A 16,972-nucleotide genomic window follows, 5' to 3' on the forward strand; every position below is an offset into this window, starting at 1 on the left:
ATGCTTTTTCAAAAAATGCAAGCGGTTTTTTTTTTACGAACTGCTTAAAAACTGCCCAAAACGGGTTCAAAACGCCATTTGTGCCGCCGGCCTTAGGGGGAAGACACACATGGCGTTTTTGGGCCGATTTTACTAAGTGCGTTTTCAGATCGTTAAAAACGCATGCGTTAAAAAACGCATCCGTTTTTTAAAAACGCATGCGTTTTTTGAAAACGCATTCGTTTTTGTCAGTTTTTCCGAAATTGCGCAATGAAAAACGGACAAAAACGCATGCGTTTTCAAAAAACGCATGCGTTTTTAAAAAACAGATGCGTTTTTAACGATCTGAAAACGCACTTAGTAAAAACGGCCCAAAAACGCCATGTGTGTCTTCACCCTTAGGGCTTTCTTGCGTCTCTGAACGCAATCCCACTGGATCGTGTGGTCGCATCCTATACACTCTACTGTGGCAGTCACACATTGCGCTTTGGTTGCGTTTTCATTGCGTTTAAAACACATTACAACAGCTGTGGAGAGGCGATTTGCCTAATTACATTAATATTTACATTGATTAACATGTGTTAACAAAACGTGTGTGTTAACATATCGTTAACACATTAGTTAGCATTGAGTTTACAATGCGTTTTATAAACACAAATGTCAACAGTAATGTAATTATGCAAATAACCTCTCCTCATCTGTTGTAGTGCAATTTAGAATACAATGAAAACGCAACTGAAGCGCAGCGTGTGAACCGCCCCCCCCCCGAGGGCGCCTTCCCACGTGCCATTTTCATCGTGTTTGCTAACGCATCCAAAACGAAAGTGGGAGGGGGTATGGCCAAAACGCATATACGTTTGCAATAAAGTGCATGCGTTTCAGGCATTTTGGATGGGTTCGTCACTGATTGTGACTTCCACAGGGGTAAGTGGTCGTAAGTGATCAGTGACGAAACGTGTGGGTCTGTTTTCCCCCCTACCCTGCATCTTCCTACTCGCTGCCTGTCCATTCCAGCCCTGCACCATCTGGGTACTGTAGGACTTGTTTAACATATAGGCCGCGGTCACACGTACCGCTAGACGTCCATTCATAACGCGACGCTAGCACACAGGGGGAGGTCCTCGGCCCGAACGCAAATGCGTTTCCAGAGAAACGCATGCGTTCGGCTTAACAATCGCATGCGTTTCCCTGGAAACGCATGTGCGTTCGGGCCGAGGACCTCCCCCTATGCGCTAGCGTCGCGTTATGACGGACGCCTAGCGGTACGTGTGACCGCAGCCATACACTCAGCTTCACAAAGGCCAGGTTTAGATAAACAGCGCAGCAGCCAGTATCACACAGGATAGGATTAGATACACAGCTCATCAGACAGTATCACACAGGATAAGATTAGATACACAGCTCAGCAGACAGTATCACACAGGATAGGATTAGATACACAGCTCAGCAGACAGTATCACACAGGATAGGATTAGATACACAGCACAGCAGACTGTATCACACAGGAGAGGATTAGATACACAGCTCAGCAGACAGTATCACACAGGAGAGGATTAGATACACAGCTCATCAGACTGTATCACACAGGATAGGATCAGATACACAGCTCATCAGACAGTATCACACAGGATAGGATTAGATACACAGCTCAGCAGACTGTATCACACAGGATAGGATTAGATACACAGCTATGCAGACAGTATCACACAGGATAGGATTAGATACACAGCTCAGCAGACTGTATCACACAGGATAGGATTAGATACACAGCTATGCAGACAGTATCACACAGGAGAGGATTAGATACACAGCTCAGCAGACAGTATCACACAGGATGGGATTAGATACACAGCTCAGCAGACAGTATCACACAGGATGGGATTAGATACACAGCTCAGCAGTCAGTATCACACAGGATAGGATTAGATACACAGCTCAGCAGTCAGTATCACACAGGATAGGATTAGATACACAGCTCAGCAGTCAGTATCACACAGGAGAGGATTAGATACACAGCTCAGCAGACTGTATCACACATGATAGGATTAGATACACAGCTCAGCAGTCAGTATCACACAGGATAGGATTAGATACACAGCTCAGCAGACAGTATCACACAGGAGAGGATTATATACACAGCTCAGCAGACTGTATCACACAGGAGAGGATTAGATACACAGCTCAGCAGATAGTATAACACAGGATAGGATTAGATACACAGCTCAGCAGTCAGTATCACACAGGATAGGATTAGATACACAGCTCAGCAGTCAGTATCACACAGGATAGGATCAGATACACAGCTCAGCAGACAGTATCACACAGGATAGGATCAGATACACAGCTCAGCAGACAATATCAAACAGGATAGGATTAGATACACAGCTCAGCAGATAGTATAACACAGGATAGGATTAGATACACAGCTCAGCAGTCAGTATCACACATGATAGGATTAGATACACAGCTCAGCAGCCAGTATCACACAGGATAGGATTAGATACACAGCTCAGCAGACTGTATCACACAGGACAGGATTAGATACACAGCTCAGTTAAATAACTTGTATCCGGGGAAGAACAGGTTAACTTCCCGGTCACTCGCAAGTGATGTTGTGATCCGCAGCAGCTGTTAAATATAGACAGCTAGTTACACCAATGAGAAGTGAGAAGGCGGATGAGTAGAACCAATAAGACACAGGTCCCTCCCCCGGAAGTGTATTTAGTTTACAGAGGAGAAGAGAAGCACGTGGTTGTGTCAGGTATTTCAGGTGTGTGGCGGGAAGAGGGACAGACCATTACACGGGGGAGAGGGGGCGCTGCAGGGTGATGCCATGTATGTGTGACAGGTGGCACTTATGTATTATTAACCCTTTCCTTATTGCTTGCAGCCACATGACCTCGTCACCCCCTCCCCAGGATGGCGAGCAGACAGGGACAGACGTGGTAGGTGCCCCTCATCATCACGTGACTATTCCTGTCACCCCCCCCCCCCCAATAATAATAAAAAAAAAATATATATATATATTCTACATAACTCGTGTTTCCCCTGTACATCCACCAGCCGCTATCAGTGGGGCCATGTTGGGGTCATTCTAGGGGGTTCAGCTATGCGTGACCCCTTTATGACCTCCACAATTCGCAGTGATGAATTTCACTGAGATTTCAGGGTCTTTTCCCCAAAAGGTGTTTTCCCATGAAAGGAGTTCTCATATCTCAACCCCCTAGTGATGTCACACAATAAAGATCACCTTTAACCCCTTAGATTACACTGTTACTCAGTGTTATTGCTGTTTTAGCTCCTATCACTCCGTGATGGTCGGTGTAAGACTCCAGAGTGTGAGTGGGGACTCTCTGAGCAGACACTTCATGATTCCTCTGTGCTATGAGATGCTGTGTGCTGACAATGTGCTTACATTATCAGGGTACAGGTTTCAGCTACAATTTATTTTAGCTTCTGGACATTCACTAATATCTGACACATAGGAAGAGAGATGAGACAGATCAGAGATGATGAGATTCATGAGATGCCTATTACACACAATGACACTGTCATCTCTGCTATTCCACAACAAACTTCCTACTGTGCCTCCCCAGAACTTATCTGTCTGTAGCTGCTAGTTCTGCTTTGGCTGCTGCCCGCAGTTTGTGTGTCTGTAAGCTCCATCCCAGAGTGTAGGGGGCAGGGCTACAATGCAGGGGGTGGGGCTAGAGTGCAGGGGAGCAGAGACAGAGAAACTCCACTGCAGGCTTCACACAGAAATCCAAGACTTCCCCGATTAGAGAAAGTGTCGTTTTCTTATCCTGAGTATATATAAGAAATTTGTGGGAGGAAAACTCCTTTAAAGACAGAAACGGCTGATGGATAAGATTACATCCAAATCAGGCAGCATGGTCCAGCTACTCCTCCTCCTCTTCTCTCGGTGACCCGGCTCCTCCTCCTCTTCTTTTCCTTCGGTGGCCCGGCTCCTCCTCACTCTCTCTCTCTCTCGGTGGCCCGGCTCCTCCTCACTCTCTCTCTCTCTCGGTGGCCCGGCTCCTCCTCACTCTCTCTCGGTGGCCCGGCTCCTCCTCACTCTCACTCTCTCTCGGTGGCCCGGCTCCTCCTCACTCTCACTCTCTCTCGGTGGCCCGGCTCCTCCTCACTCTCACTCTCTCTCGGTGGCCCGGCTCCTCCTCACTCTCTCTCGGTGGCCCGGCTCCTCCTCACTCTCTCTCGGTGGCCCGGCTCCTCCTCACTCTCTCTCGGTGGCCCGGCTCCTCCTCACTCTCTCTCGGTGGCCCGGCTCCTCCTCACTCTCTCTCGGTGGCCCGGCTCCTCCTCCTTGTCTTCTCTCTCGGTGGCCCGGCTCCTCCTCCTTGTCTTCTCTCTCGGTGGCCCGGCTCCTCCTCCTTGTCTTCTCTCTCGGTGGCCCGGCTCCTCCTCCTTGTCTTCTCTCTCGGTGGCCCGGCTCCTCCTCCTTGTCTTCTCTCTCGGTGGCCCGGCTCCTCCTCCTTGTCTTCTCTCTCGGTGGCCCGGCTCCTCCTCCTTGTCTTCTCTCTCGGTGGCCCGGCTCCTCCTCCTTGTCTTCTCTCTCGGTGGCCCGGCTCCTCCTCCTTGTCTTCTCTCTCGGTGGCCCGGCTCCTCCTCCTTGTCTTCTCTCTCGGTGGCCCGGCTCCTCCTCCTTGTCTTCTCTCTCGGTGGCCCGGCTCCTCCTCCTTGTCTTCTCTCTCGGTGGCCCGGCTCCTCCTCCTCGTCTTCTCTCTCGGTGGCCCGGCTCCTCCTCCTCGTCTTCTCTCTCGGTGGCCCGGCTCCTCCTCCTCGTCTTCTCTCTCGGTGGCCCGGCTCCTCCTCCTCGTCTTCTCTCTCGGTGGCCCGGCTCCTCCTCCTCGTCTTCTCTCTCGGTGGCCCGGCTCCTCCTCCTCGTCTTCTCTCTCGGTGGCCCGGCTCCTCCTCCTCGTCTTCTCTCTCGGTGGCCCGGCTCCTCCTCCTCGTCTTCTCTCTCGGTGGCCCGGCTCCTCCTCCTCGTCTTCTCTCTCGGTGGCCCGGCTCCTCCTCCTCGTCTTCTCTCTCGGTGGCCCGGCTCCTCCTCCTCGTCTTCTCTCTCGGTGGCCCGGCTCCTCCTCCTCGTCTTCTCTCTCGGTGGCCCGGCTCCTCCTCCTCGTCTTCTCTCTCGGTGGCCCGGCTCCTCCTCCTCGTCTTCTCTCTCGGTGGCCCGGCTCCTCCTCCTCGTCTTCTCTCTCGGTGGCCCGGCTCCTCCTCCTCGTCTTCTCTCTCGGTGGCCCGGCTCCTCCTCCTCGTCTTCTCTCTCGGTGGCCCGGCTCCTCCTCCTCGTCTTCTCTCTCGGTGGCCCGGCTCCTCCTCCTCGTCTTCTCTCTCGGTGGCCCGGCTCCTCCTCCTCGTCTTCTCTCTCGGTGGCCCGGCTCCTCCTCCTCGTCTTCTCTCTCGGTGGCCCGGCTCCTCCTCCTCGTCTTCTCTCTCGGTGGCCCGGCTCCTCCTCCTCGTCTTCTCTCTCGGTGGCCCGGCTCCTCCTCCTCGTCTTCTCTCTCGGTGGCCCGGCTCCTCCTCCTCGTCTTCTCTCTCGGTGGCCCGGCTCCTCCTCCTCGTCTTCTCTCTCGGTGGCCCGGCTCCTCCTCCTCGTCTTCTCTCTCGGTGGCCCGGCTCCTCCTCCTCGTCTTCTCTCTCGGTGGCCCGGCTCCTCCTCCTCGTCTTCTCTCTCGGTGGCCCGGCTCCTCCTCCTCGTCTTCTCTCTCGGTGGCCCGGCTCCTCCTCCTCGTCTTCTCTCTCGGTGGCCCGGCTCCTCCTCCTCGTCTTCTCTCTCGGTGGCCCGGCTCCTCCTCCTCGTCTTCTCTCTCGGTGGCCCGGCTCCTCCTCCTCGTCTTCTCTCTCGGTGGCCCGGCTCCTCCTCCTCGTCTTCTCTCTCGGTGGCCCGGCTCCTCCTCCTCGTCTTCTCTCTCGGTGGCCCGGCTCCTCCTCCTCGTCTTCTCTCTCGGTGGCCCGGCTCCTCCTCCTCGTCTTCTCTCTCGGTGGCCCGGCTCCTCCTCCTCGTCTTCTCTCTCGGTGGCCCGGCTCCTCCTCCTCGTCTTCTCTCTCGGTGGCCCGGCTCCTCCTCCTCGTCTTCTCTCTCGGTGGCCCGGCTCCTCCTCCTCGTCTTCTCTCTCGGTGGCCCGGCTCCTCCTCCTCGTCTTCTCTCTCGGTGGCCCGGCTCCTCCTCCTCGTCTTCTCTCTCGGTGGCCCGGCTCCTCCTCCTCGTCTTCTCTCTCGGTGGCCCGGCTCCTCCTCCTCGTCTTCTCTCTCGGTGGCCCGGCTCCTCCTCCTCGTCTTCTCTCTCGGTGGCCCGGCTCCTCCTCCTCGTCTTCTCTCTCGGTGGCCCGGCTCCTCCTCCTCGTCTTCTCTCTCGGTGGCCCGGCTCCTCCTCCTCGTCTTCTCTCTCGGTGGCCCGGCTCCTCTTCCTCATGTGTATGACATTATGTTAATCCAATTTATGCCGTTGAGATTCTATCCATTTTTCTCTGTTATTGTATTTCAGTCGCTCATCGTCCCCGTGTATAACGCTGCGCTCTGGTTGGACGAGTGTCTGACCTCTGTCTTCCAGCAGGACTTTGGGGGATCCCTGGAAATCTCCATATACAATGATAGCAGCACAGTGAGTGTTACACAGATCCATCCTTACAGATTCATGGGGACTGAGATCCCAATATCCAGCACTTTCCACTTGTACATTGAAACAAAGCCGAATCCTACAAAGATAAAGTGTTATTCTTTATTACAGGACAATTCTATCTCCATTATACACCAATGGAAGCCGAAACTCCAGGAGAGAGGAATCCGGGTCATTGTGGGTGGCCATGACAGCGAGCGACCCCGAGGAGGTGAGAGACTACCCTGACTCCACCAGCAGAATAGTGAGTGCAGCTCTGGAGTATAATACAGGATGTAACTCAGGATCAGTACAGGATAAGTAATGTCATGTATGTACACAGTGACTGCACCAGCAGCAGAATAGTGAGTGCAGCTCTGGAGTATAATACAGGATGTAACTCAGGATCAGCACAGGATAAGTAATGTCATGTATGTACACAGTGACTGCACCAGCAGCAGAATAGTGAGTGCAGCTCTGGGGTATAATACAGGATGTAACTCAGGATCAGTACAGGATAAGTAATGTCATGTATGTACACAGTGACTGCACCAGCAGTAGAATAGTGAGTGCAGCTCTGGAGTATAATACAGGATGTAACTCAGGGTCAGTACAGGATAAGTAATGTCATGTATGTACACAGTGACTGCACCAGCAGCAGAATAGTGAGTGCAGCTCTGGAGTATAATACAGGATGTAACTCAGGATCAGTACAGGATAAGTAATGTCATGTATGTACACAGTGACTGCACCAGCAGCAGAATAGTGAGTGCAGCTCTGGAGTATAATACAGGATGTAACTCAGGATCAGTACAGGATAAGTAATGTCATGTATATACACAGTGACTGCACCAGCAGCAGAATAGTGAGTGCAGCTCTGGAGTATAATACAGGATGTAACTCAGGATCAGTACAGGATAAGTAATGTCATGTATGTACACAGTGACTGCACCAGCAGCAGAATAGTGAGTGCAGCTCTGGAGTATAATACAGGATGTAACTCAGGATCAGTACAGGATAAGTAATGTCATGTATGTACACAGTGACTGCACCAGCAGCAGAATAGTGAGTGCAGCTCTGGGGTATAATACAGGATGTAACTCAGGATCAGTACAGGATAAGTAATGTCATGTATGTACACAGTGACTGCACCAGCAGCAGAATAGTGAGTGCAGCTCTGGGGTATAATACAGGATGTAACTCAGGATCAGTACAGGATAAGTAATGTCATGTATGTACACAGTGACTGCACCAGCAGTAGAATAGTGAGTGCAGCTCTGGAGTATAATACAGGATGTAACTCAGGGTCAGTACAGGATAAGTAATGTCATGTATGTACACAGTGACTGCACCAGCAGCAGAATAGTGAGTGCAGCTCTGGAGTATACTGCAGTATAGGTAATGTTATGTACACTCGGTATTAACCCCTGCCTCCCCTGTGGCTCTGTGTAGTGGGTGTCAGTAGGTTACGTGGATGGGGATCAGACATAACACAGGGAGCAGCTGTTGGGCTCCTGATGCCAGATGAAACACAATACACAGTAAATCTTTGAGAGCTCTGTGTTGTGAGTGCGCTCGGGGCCCGCAGGGACACACATGGAGCGGTTTCACTTGTGTCCCGGGCAGCGGCTCCAGCCATTGGCTGCGGTGTGGATGTATTTGGCAGGAGTGGAGAGAAGTTCTGGCCGGGCTAATGCTCCGGTTATTGGGAAACATGGCGGCTCTGTCTGTGTCTGGCGCAGGTTATAGTCTGATGATGGGTCTCTAGACGGCGTGTGACCCGGGGCAAGCGCACCTGATAGTGGGGTATGTGATAGGGGACTCATTATACTACCTTACTGCATGCTGACTGTTACCCCGGCTCATCCGCTAATCTCCCCAACCCCATTCTAATGCCTTAAAGGGAACCTGTCACCAGGTTTCACCCCATTCAACTACCAACCTCCTCTGGTAAGAGATGAAATGTCCTTTCTAAAATTCCCTCTCTTATCTGTTTACCTAAAAAAAAAAAAAAATCTCTCCCAAAGTCAGGCAAATGTGACTCTTCTTCATTTTCACATGAGACGAGTCAAGTTTGGTGGTTGCAGGTGAAGTGTCACTTCAAAAGCCCCTATTTTGTGTTATGTAGCGCCCAGAAACATGATACTGTTGTCATATTAAAGATAAGGATTTAATCTTTCAGATCTCATGAAGATTGTGGTTCTTGGAGCTACAGAACTGGACAAACAGGCATTAAAAAAGCAGGTGGGAACTGGATCTTTATCTGCAGCTCACATTTCCAATGATGTGTTTATCTGCCCATATCTTTGGTGCTGTAGCTCACAAAGTCATGGGCCTGGTGTGATTTGAAAGATTGGATCCTTATCTTTTATATGACACCATGTTTCTAGGTTCTATAGAACAGACCATAGCGACGTTAGACGTTGCACTCCCCCTGATGCTCAAAAACTTGACTCATCTCAGGTAAAATATTCTTCTCTTCTCTTCTCTGCTCATTGTCGCATGACTTTGGAGGAGTTTTTTTTTTTTTACATAGGTAAACAGGTGAGATTTCACAAAAAAGAGGGAATTCTATACAAGATATTTCAACCCGACCTGAGGAGGCTGCTAATGGGGTAAATTTGGGCTCTTGCCTGATGATCCCCATGTGTTACGGATTGATGCATCAACCACATAAAGAGGTAGCGACCCGGTGGTCTCCATGCACAGAACCTCCGATCCATAAAGGGTAAAAACCAGGGAGGTCACAAGGTCAGTGACCTGGAGTGACCCAAAGACAAAGCGGTCAGATCACGGTGGGTTCACGACCCAGCAACAAGCAGAGGATTTGAGAATATTGAGAGAATTTCCATTCGTTGGCAGCAAGCAGAGGATATATTGAATATTATAGATTTTACACTTCATGTCCAGGATTGGAGGCCCCTGTGGCCACCCGCTCCTCAGTCCGATCCATAGGTTCCACCTTGTGCTGCTATTTTTGGCAGCCCCCACCCCGCACCCCTCTTATTTGGGGCTGTTCTTCCGCTTGCATTACTTCTGCATTCCTCCTGTAGTACCTCAGACGGCTCTACCCGGGGTTTGGGCTTATTTGAAACAAAAATATGCGTAAAGAAGGAGTCGCCGGGTAACGATCCGGGGTCCTCCTCATTCCAGCGGCGTACGGAATGTTTAATATCTGATGGAACGCGCATTACTGAGGCCGGAACCATAGCACTCACCGCTACACAAATCCACCTGGCACCCACACCGCCGATCTTTTTCCTTCCGCAAAATAAAAATAAGGAAATTTAACCGGAATATTTGAGAGCGGCACAGACTGATCCTGATCATTTACTTTATAACAAGAGAATTCGGCTGTTTGTTATGTGCAACACAGATGTCAGAGCCGCCGCCAGATGTGACCAGAGCTCAATAACCAGGCAGCAGCCCAAATATTATCACAGCGACCGTATCCCAGGAGGAGAACTGCCTGTATATTATCCTCCGCTACATCCTGTATTATACTCCAGAGCTGCACTCACTATTCTGCTGCTGGTGCAGTCACTGTGTACATACATGACATTACTTATCCTGTACTGATCCTGAGTTACATCCTGTATTATACCCCAGAGCTGCACTCACTATTCTGCTGCTGGTGCAGTCACTGTGTACATACATGACATTACTTATCCTGTACTGATCCTGAGTTACATCCTGTATTATACTCCAGAGCTGCACTCACTATTCTGCTGCTGGTGCAGTCACTGTGTACATACATGACATTACTTATCCTGTACTGATCCTGAGTTACATCCTGTATTATACCCCAGAGCTGCACTCACTATTCTGCTGCTGGTGCAGTCACTGTGTACATACATGACATTACTTATCCTGTACTGATCCTGAGTTACATCCTGTATTATACCCCAGAGCAGCACTCACTATTCTGCTGCTGGTGCAGTCACTGTGTACATACATGACATTACTTATCCTGTACTGATCCTGAGTTACATCCTGTATTATACCCCAGAGCTGCACTCACTATTCTGCTGCTGGTGCAGTCACTGTGTACATACATGACATTACTTATCCTGTACTGATCCTGAGTTACATCCTGTATTATACCCCAGAGCTGCACTCACTATTCTGCTGCTGGTGCAGTCACTATGTACATACATGACATTACTTATCCTGTACTGATCCTGAGTTACATCCTGTATTATACTCCAGAGCTGCACTCACTATTCTGCTGCTGGTGCAGTCACTGTGTACATACATGACATTACTTATCCTGTACTGATCCTGAGTTACATCCTGTATTATACCCCAGAGCTGCACTCACTATTCTGCTGCTGGTGCAGTCACTGTGTACATACATGACATTACTTATCCTGTACTGATCCTGAGTTACATCCTGTATTATACTCCAGAGCTGCACTCACTATTCTGCTGCTGGTGCAGTCACTGTGTACATACATGACATTACTTATCCTGTACTGATCCTGAGTTACATCCTGTATTATACTCCAGAGCTGCACTCACTATTCTGCTGCTGGTGCAGTCACTGTGTACATACATGACATTACTTATCCTGTACTGATCCTGAGTTACATCCTGTATTATACCCCAGAGCTGCACTCACTATTCTGCTGCTGGTGCAGTCACTGTGTACACACATGACATTACTTATCCTGTACTGATCCTGAGTTACATCCTGTATTATACCCCAGAGCTGCACCCACTAGCAGAATAGTGAGTGCAGCTCTGGAGTATAACACATTGGTGGTCTCTGTGTCCCCAGTATTACTCTCTATTCCTCCCTTGTGGTTACTTGTGTAGATCTGTAATGACCCTTGTCCTCCTACACGTGACATCACCTTCCCTTCCTGGTAATAACCCTGCGTGTACCCGGTATCGGTCCACCTCGGAGCCGTTATCTTCCTATCTCCCCTCCCCCAGCAGCAGCAGCTCCTGGTGACTCCCCTCGTCTCATCATATGATCTGCAGCTTCAGTCCTACAACTTTTATCTCTTTCATCATGTGAATGTCACAAGGAAGGCGGAAGATCGTATAGAAATTTAATTTCCTGGGATTAACCCTTTCCAAGTCATAAACCTCTTTTCATTCTTGAATAATCTGTTGTTCTGCGTTACTGAGAATGAATAAAGCAACGTGTCTACGTGGGGTCCCAGCGGTCGTCATTGTAGCAAAACCTCAGCTGCGAGAACCATAGGGTCTGATCTTGTCTTCAAATTCTGAATATGATCAGTGCTTCCATTCACTGTCAGGAAGCGGAGATCTTTAGAATGTTATGATAGAACTGAAGGGGACTTGTAGCAGTGTGAGAATGTGCATAGGATATGGCTAGGGGTCTGTGTAGGGGTGGGCTGGGGATAGGGGTTGCCCCCCACATTTGCTACTGACACATTGAACCAAATATAAGCTGTAAAAGTCTAAACAGATTCGGGAGTTTCCTTCATATCCGCTGGTTTTCCTATGGTCTGATCCGGCTTCTCCCTATAAATATACATCCTGGGAGGAATGCACACATCTCCCTTCATCTCCTCCATTCCCGGGATTTTATTTCCAGAAACAATTTTATTTTGTCGCAGTAGGAAATGAAAATGGGGGGGGGGAGCAATCAGGGGGTGCGACGCTCCGGACCCTGGGAAGAAGCTGCGTAGACTGTAGTATATGGCGGTGATATGCGGGCGGCCTCTGATTTCCCACTGTGGATGCCCCCAGGTGTAAGCAGGGGGGGCCGCCTAATAATAGCCATGTGCCGCTGTGCTGTAATACAGGCCAGATGCCTGGAAAAATTATAAAAATGATCATTTATTGGGTTTATTTTGGGCTACCTATCTGTGGCATTGCTTTTTTTTTTTTTTTTAAAGGGACTGTCCATTTTATGTTTAAATAAATCATGTCATCCAATACAGAGCGCCACATCCGCAGCATAGAAATAACTCGATATGACAATTCTGCTTCTTGCAGCCACCACTAGGGGGAGCCCTGGACCTGACTGCATACAATGATACAATTGAGTTCTAAGTATAATCTGTATACAGTAAGCTCCCTCTAGTGGTAGGAGAGGGGCAGAATGGTGTCTCCATTGCCGTGGGTTTTTGACCATTTTTTTAGAAAGGATTTAATTACCCCTGCATAGACATAACGCAATATAATTGTGTTTTTTTCAGCCACCACTAGGTGGAGCTCAGGAGCTGACTGCATACAGTGTTACAAATGAGTTCTGTGTGTAAGCTGTATACAGTGAGCTCCCTCTAGTGGTTGCTGCAGGCTTTTACTTTATACAGCGGTGGGATTAGAGCAGTAAGGTTTGTGCAGAGGGTCTCCATTCCCAGTTATTATAACAGCTACCATTTAATACTTAATTACCTGTGTTGGGGGCCGCTGCATAGACATAACTCAATTTAACAGTTCTGCATCTTCCAGCCACCACTAAGGGGAGCCCCCGGAACTGACCGCATACAATGTTACAGTTTAGTTCTATGTATAATCTGTATACGGTGAGCTCCCCCTAGTGGTGGCTGCAGACTAGTACTGTATACAGGGGTGTGAATGAAGCGGATTGGTGTCTCCTTTGCCTTGGTCATGTGATGGTTATTAGAGCAGCTTCCCTTTAACACTTCATTACCCCTGTAGGGGGCGCTGCAGGGGGTTTGTATGCTGGTCTTACTTTTCCCTAGGTCATAATTGTAGAGATGACTGCAATCATGCTCCAATATCTCAGAGCTGAATTTCAAATCCCTGAACTTCAGAGCTGAAATCTCCCAGCATTCCCTTCTGGTCTGATGTCTGCAGGTTGTCAGCCAACCTGCTGATGGTTTCCTATCTGCTCTCCAGAATGCGGTGACGTCACCATGGAGATAAACATGACATTGCTGTACAGTATAATCGCTGATAACCTGTAATAATCTATGAGGAGGAGGTCAGTCCTGCCCCTCTGGGAACCATTGCCCCTCTGGTAACACTCCTGTCGCAGGGGCAGGGGGGTATCTTGGGTAAATATTGACCCGTAAAATAATCCTGATAAGACGCTGATCCCAGATCCCGCTCCTGCCGGCTCAGGATCCGGCTCTTTCCCACACGTCTGCTGCAGATCCGCAGCGCTAATCTCCCAGGGACTCTGATGGTTTGTTACAATGTATCACACAGCGGATGTAACTGTAACAAACCCGCAGCTTCTTGGCGCAGTAGAGAAGCTTCTAATGGTCCTCATCCCGACCGTCCTGTGCGTCCTGGGATCATTGATTTGTACAGCGTCCTGGGATCATTGATTTGTACAGCGCTACGGAATATGATGGCGCTATATAAATAAAGATTATTATTCTAGACAGCGACGTCTCATCCGGTTTATGTTTCTTTTAGTCGGACATGCAAAGAATCAGGCGATTCACCAGAGCTCCGGCCGCTACCTGTGCTTCATGGATGCAGTGAGTATCTATCTCCTATCTATCTATCTCCTATCTATCTATCTCCTATCTATCTATCTCCTATCTATCTATCTATCTATCTATCTATCTCCTATCTATCTCCTATCTATCTCCTATCTATCTCCTATCTATCTCCTATCTATCTCCTATCTATCTCCTATCTATCTCCTATCTATCTCCTATCTATCTCCTATCTATCTCCTATCTATCTCCTATCTATCTCCTATCTATCTCCTATCTATCTCCTATCTATCTCCTATCTATCTCCTATCTATCTCCTATCTATCTCCTATCTATCTCCTATCTATCTCCTATCTATCTCCTATCTATCTCCTATCTATCTCCTATCTATCTCCTATCTATCTCCTATCTATCTCCTATCTATCTCCTATCTATCTCCTATCTATCTCCTATCTATCTCCTATCTATCTCCTATCTATCTCCTATCTATCTCCTATCTATCTCCTATCTATCTCCTATCTATCTCCTATCTATCTCCTATCTATCTCCTATCTATCTCCTATCTATCTCCTATCTATCTCCTATCTATCTCCTATCTATCTCCTATCTATCTCCTATCTATCTCCTATCTATCTCCTATCTATCTCCTATCTATCTCCTATCTATCTCCTATCTATCTCCTATCTATCTCCTATCTATCTCCTATCTATCTCCTATCTATCTCCTATCTATCTCCTATCTATCTCCTATCTATCTCCTATCTATCTCCTATCTATCTCCTATCTATCTCCTATCTATCTCCTATCTATCTCCTATCTATCTCCTATCTATCTCCTATCTATCTCCTATCTATCTCCTATCTATCTCCTATCTATCTCCTATCTATCTCCTATCTATCTCCTATCTATCTCCTATCTATCTCCTATCTATCTCCTATCTATCTCCTATCTATCTCTCTCTATCTATCTCCTATCTATCTCTCTATCTATCTATCTCCTATCTATCTCCTATCTATCTCCTATCTATCTATCTCCTATCTATCTCCTATCTATCTATCTCCTATCTATCTATCTCCTATCTATCTATCTCCTATCTATCTATCTCCTATCTATCTATCTCCTATCTATCTATCTCCTATCTATCTATCTCCTATCTATCTATCTCCTATCTATCTATCTCCTATCTATCTATCTCCTATCTATCTATCTCCTATCTATCTATCTCCTATCTATCTATCTCCTATCTATCTATCTCCTATCTATCTATCTCCTATCTATCTATCTCCTATCTATCTATCTCCTATCTATCTATCTCCTATCTATCTATCTCCTATCTATCTATCTCCTATCTATCTATCTCCTATCTATCTATCTCCTATCTATCTATCTCCTATCTATCTATCTCCTATCTATCTATCTCCTATCTATCTATCTCCTATCTATCTATCTCCTATCTATCTATCTCCTATCTATCTATCTCCTATCTATCTATCTCCTATCTATCTATCTCCTATCTATCTATCTCCTATCTATCTATCTCCTATCTATCTATCTCCTATCTATCTATCTCCTATCTATCTATCTCCTATCTATCTATCTCCTATCTATCTATCTCCTATCTATCTATCTCCTATCTATCTATCTCCTATCTATCTATCTCCTATCTATCTATCTCCTATCTATCTATCTCCTATCTATCTATCTCCTATCTATCTATCTCCTATCTATCTATCTCCTATCTATCTATCTATCTCCTATCTATCTATCTATCTCCTATCTATCTATCTATCTCCTATCTATCTATCTATCTCCTATCTATTCTATCTCCTATCTATCTATCTATCTCCTATCTATCTATCTCCTATCTATCTATCTCCTATCTATCTATCTATCTCCTATCTATCTATCTATCTCCTATCTATCTATCTATCTCCTATCTATCTATCTATCTCCTATCTATCTATCTATCTCCTATCTATCTATCTATCTCCTATCTATCTATCTATCTCCTATCTATCTATCTATCTCCTATCTATCTATCTATCTCCTATCTATCTATCTATCTCCTATCTATCTATCTATCTCCTATCTATCTATCTATCTCCTATCTATCTATCTATCTCCTATCTATCTATCTATCTCCTATCTATCTATCTATCTCCTATCTATCTATCTATCTCCTATCTATCTATCTATCTCCTATCTATCTATCTATCTCCTATCTATCTATCTATCTCCTATCTATCTATCTATCTCCTATCTATCTATCTATCTCCTATCTATCTATCTATCTCCTATCTATCTATCTATCTCCTATCTATCTATCTATCTCCTATCTATCTATCTATCTCCTATCTATCTATCTATCTCCTATCTATCTATCTATCTCCTATCTATCTATCTATCTCCTATCTATCTATCTATCTCCTATCTATCTATCTATCTCCTATCTATCTATCTATCTCCTATCTATCTATCTATCTCCTATCTATCTATCTCCTATCTATCTATCTATCTCCTATCTATCTATCTATCTCCTATCTATCTATCTCCTATCTATCTATCTCCTATCTATCTATCTCCTATCTATCTATCTCCTATCTATCTATCTCCTATCTATCTATCTCCTATCTATCTATCTCCTATCTATCTATCTCCTATCTATCTATCTCCTATCTATCTATCTCCTATCTATCTATCTCCTATCTATCTATCTCCTATCTATCTATCTCCTATCTATCTATCTCCTATCTATCTATCTCCTATCTATCTATCTCCTATCTATCTATCTCCTATCTATCTATCTCCTATCTATCTATCTCCTATCTATCTATCTCCTATCTATCTATCTCCTATCTATCTATCTCCTATCTATCTATCTCCTATCTATCTATCTCCTATCTATCTATCTCCTATCTATCTATCTCCTATCTATCTATCTCCTATCTATCTATCTCCTATCTATCTATCTCCTATCTATC

General features: G+C 46.8%; 1 protein-coding gene across 2 annotated transcripts in view; it reads left to right on the forward strand.

Moving 5' to 3' along the window:
* The first annotated feature begins 2,672 nt into the window (after positions 1-2,672).
* Positions 2,673-16,972, forward strand: part of B3GNTL1 (UDP-GlcNAc:betaGal beta-1,3-N-acetylglucosaminyltransferase like 1) — a 189,492-nt gene continuing 175,192 nt past the window's right edge. Inside the window, exons 1-5 of one of the 2 annotated variants that reach the window (XM_072112656.1) lie at positions 2,673-2,749; positions 2,870-2,924; positions 6,488-6,604; positions 6,731-6,830; positions 13,967-14,031. In XM_072112656.1, the coding sequence (XP_071968757.1) occupies positions 2,874-2,924; positions 6,488-6,604; positions 6,731-6,830; positions 13,967-14,031 (333 nt within the window). In that variant the 5' untranslated portion in view covers positions 2,673-2,749; positions 2,870-2,873. The remainder of the gene's footprint in view (positions 2,750-2,869; positions 2,925-6,487; positions 6,605-6,730; positions 6,831-13,966; positions 14,032-16,972) is intronic. The other variant, XM_072112657.1, reaches the window with a different exon arrangement.

The sequence above is a fragment of the Engystomops pustulosus genome, chromosome 6 (assembly GCF_040894005.1).
Source record: "Engystomops pustulosus chromosome 6, aEngPut4.maternal, whole genome shotgun sequence".
Classification (NCBI taxonomy): Eukaryota; Metazoa; Chordata; class Amphibia; order Anura; family Leptodactylidae; genus Engystomops; species Engystomops pustulosus.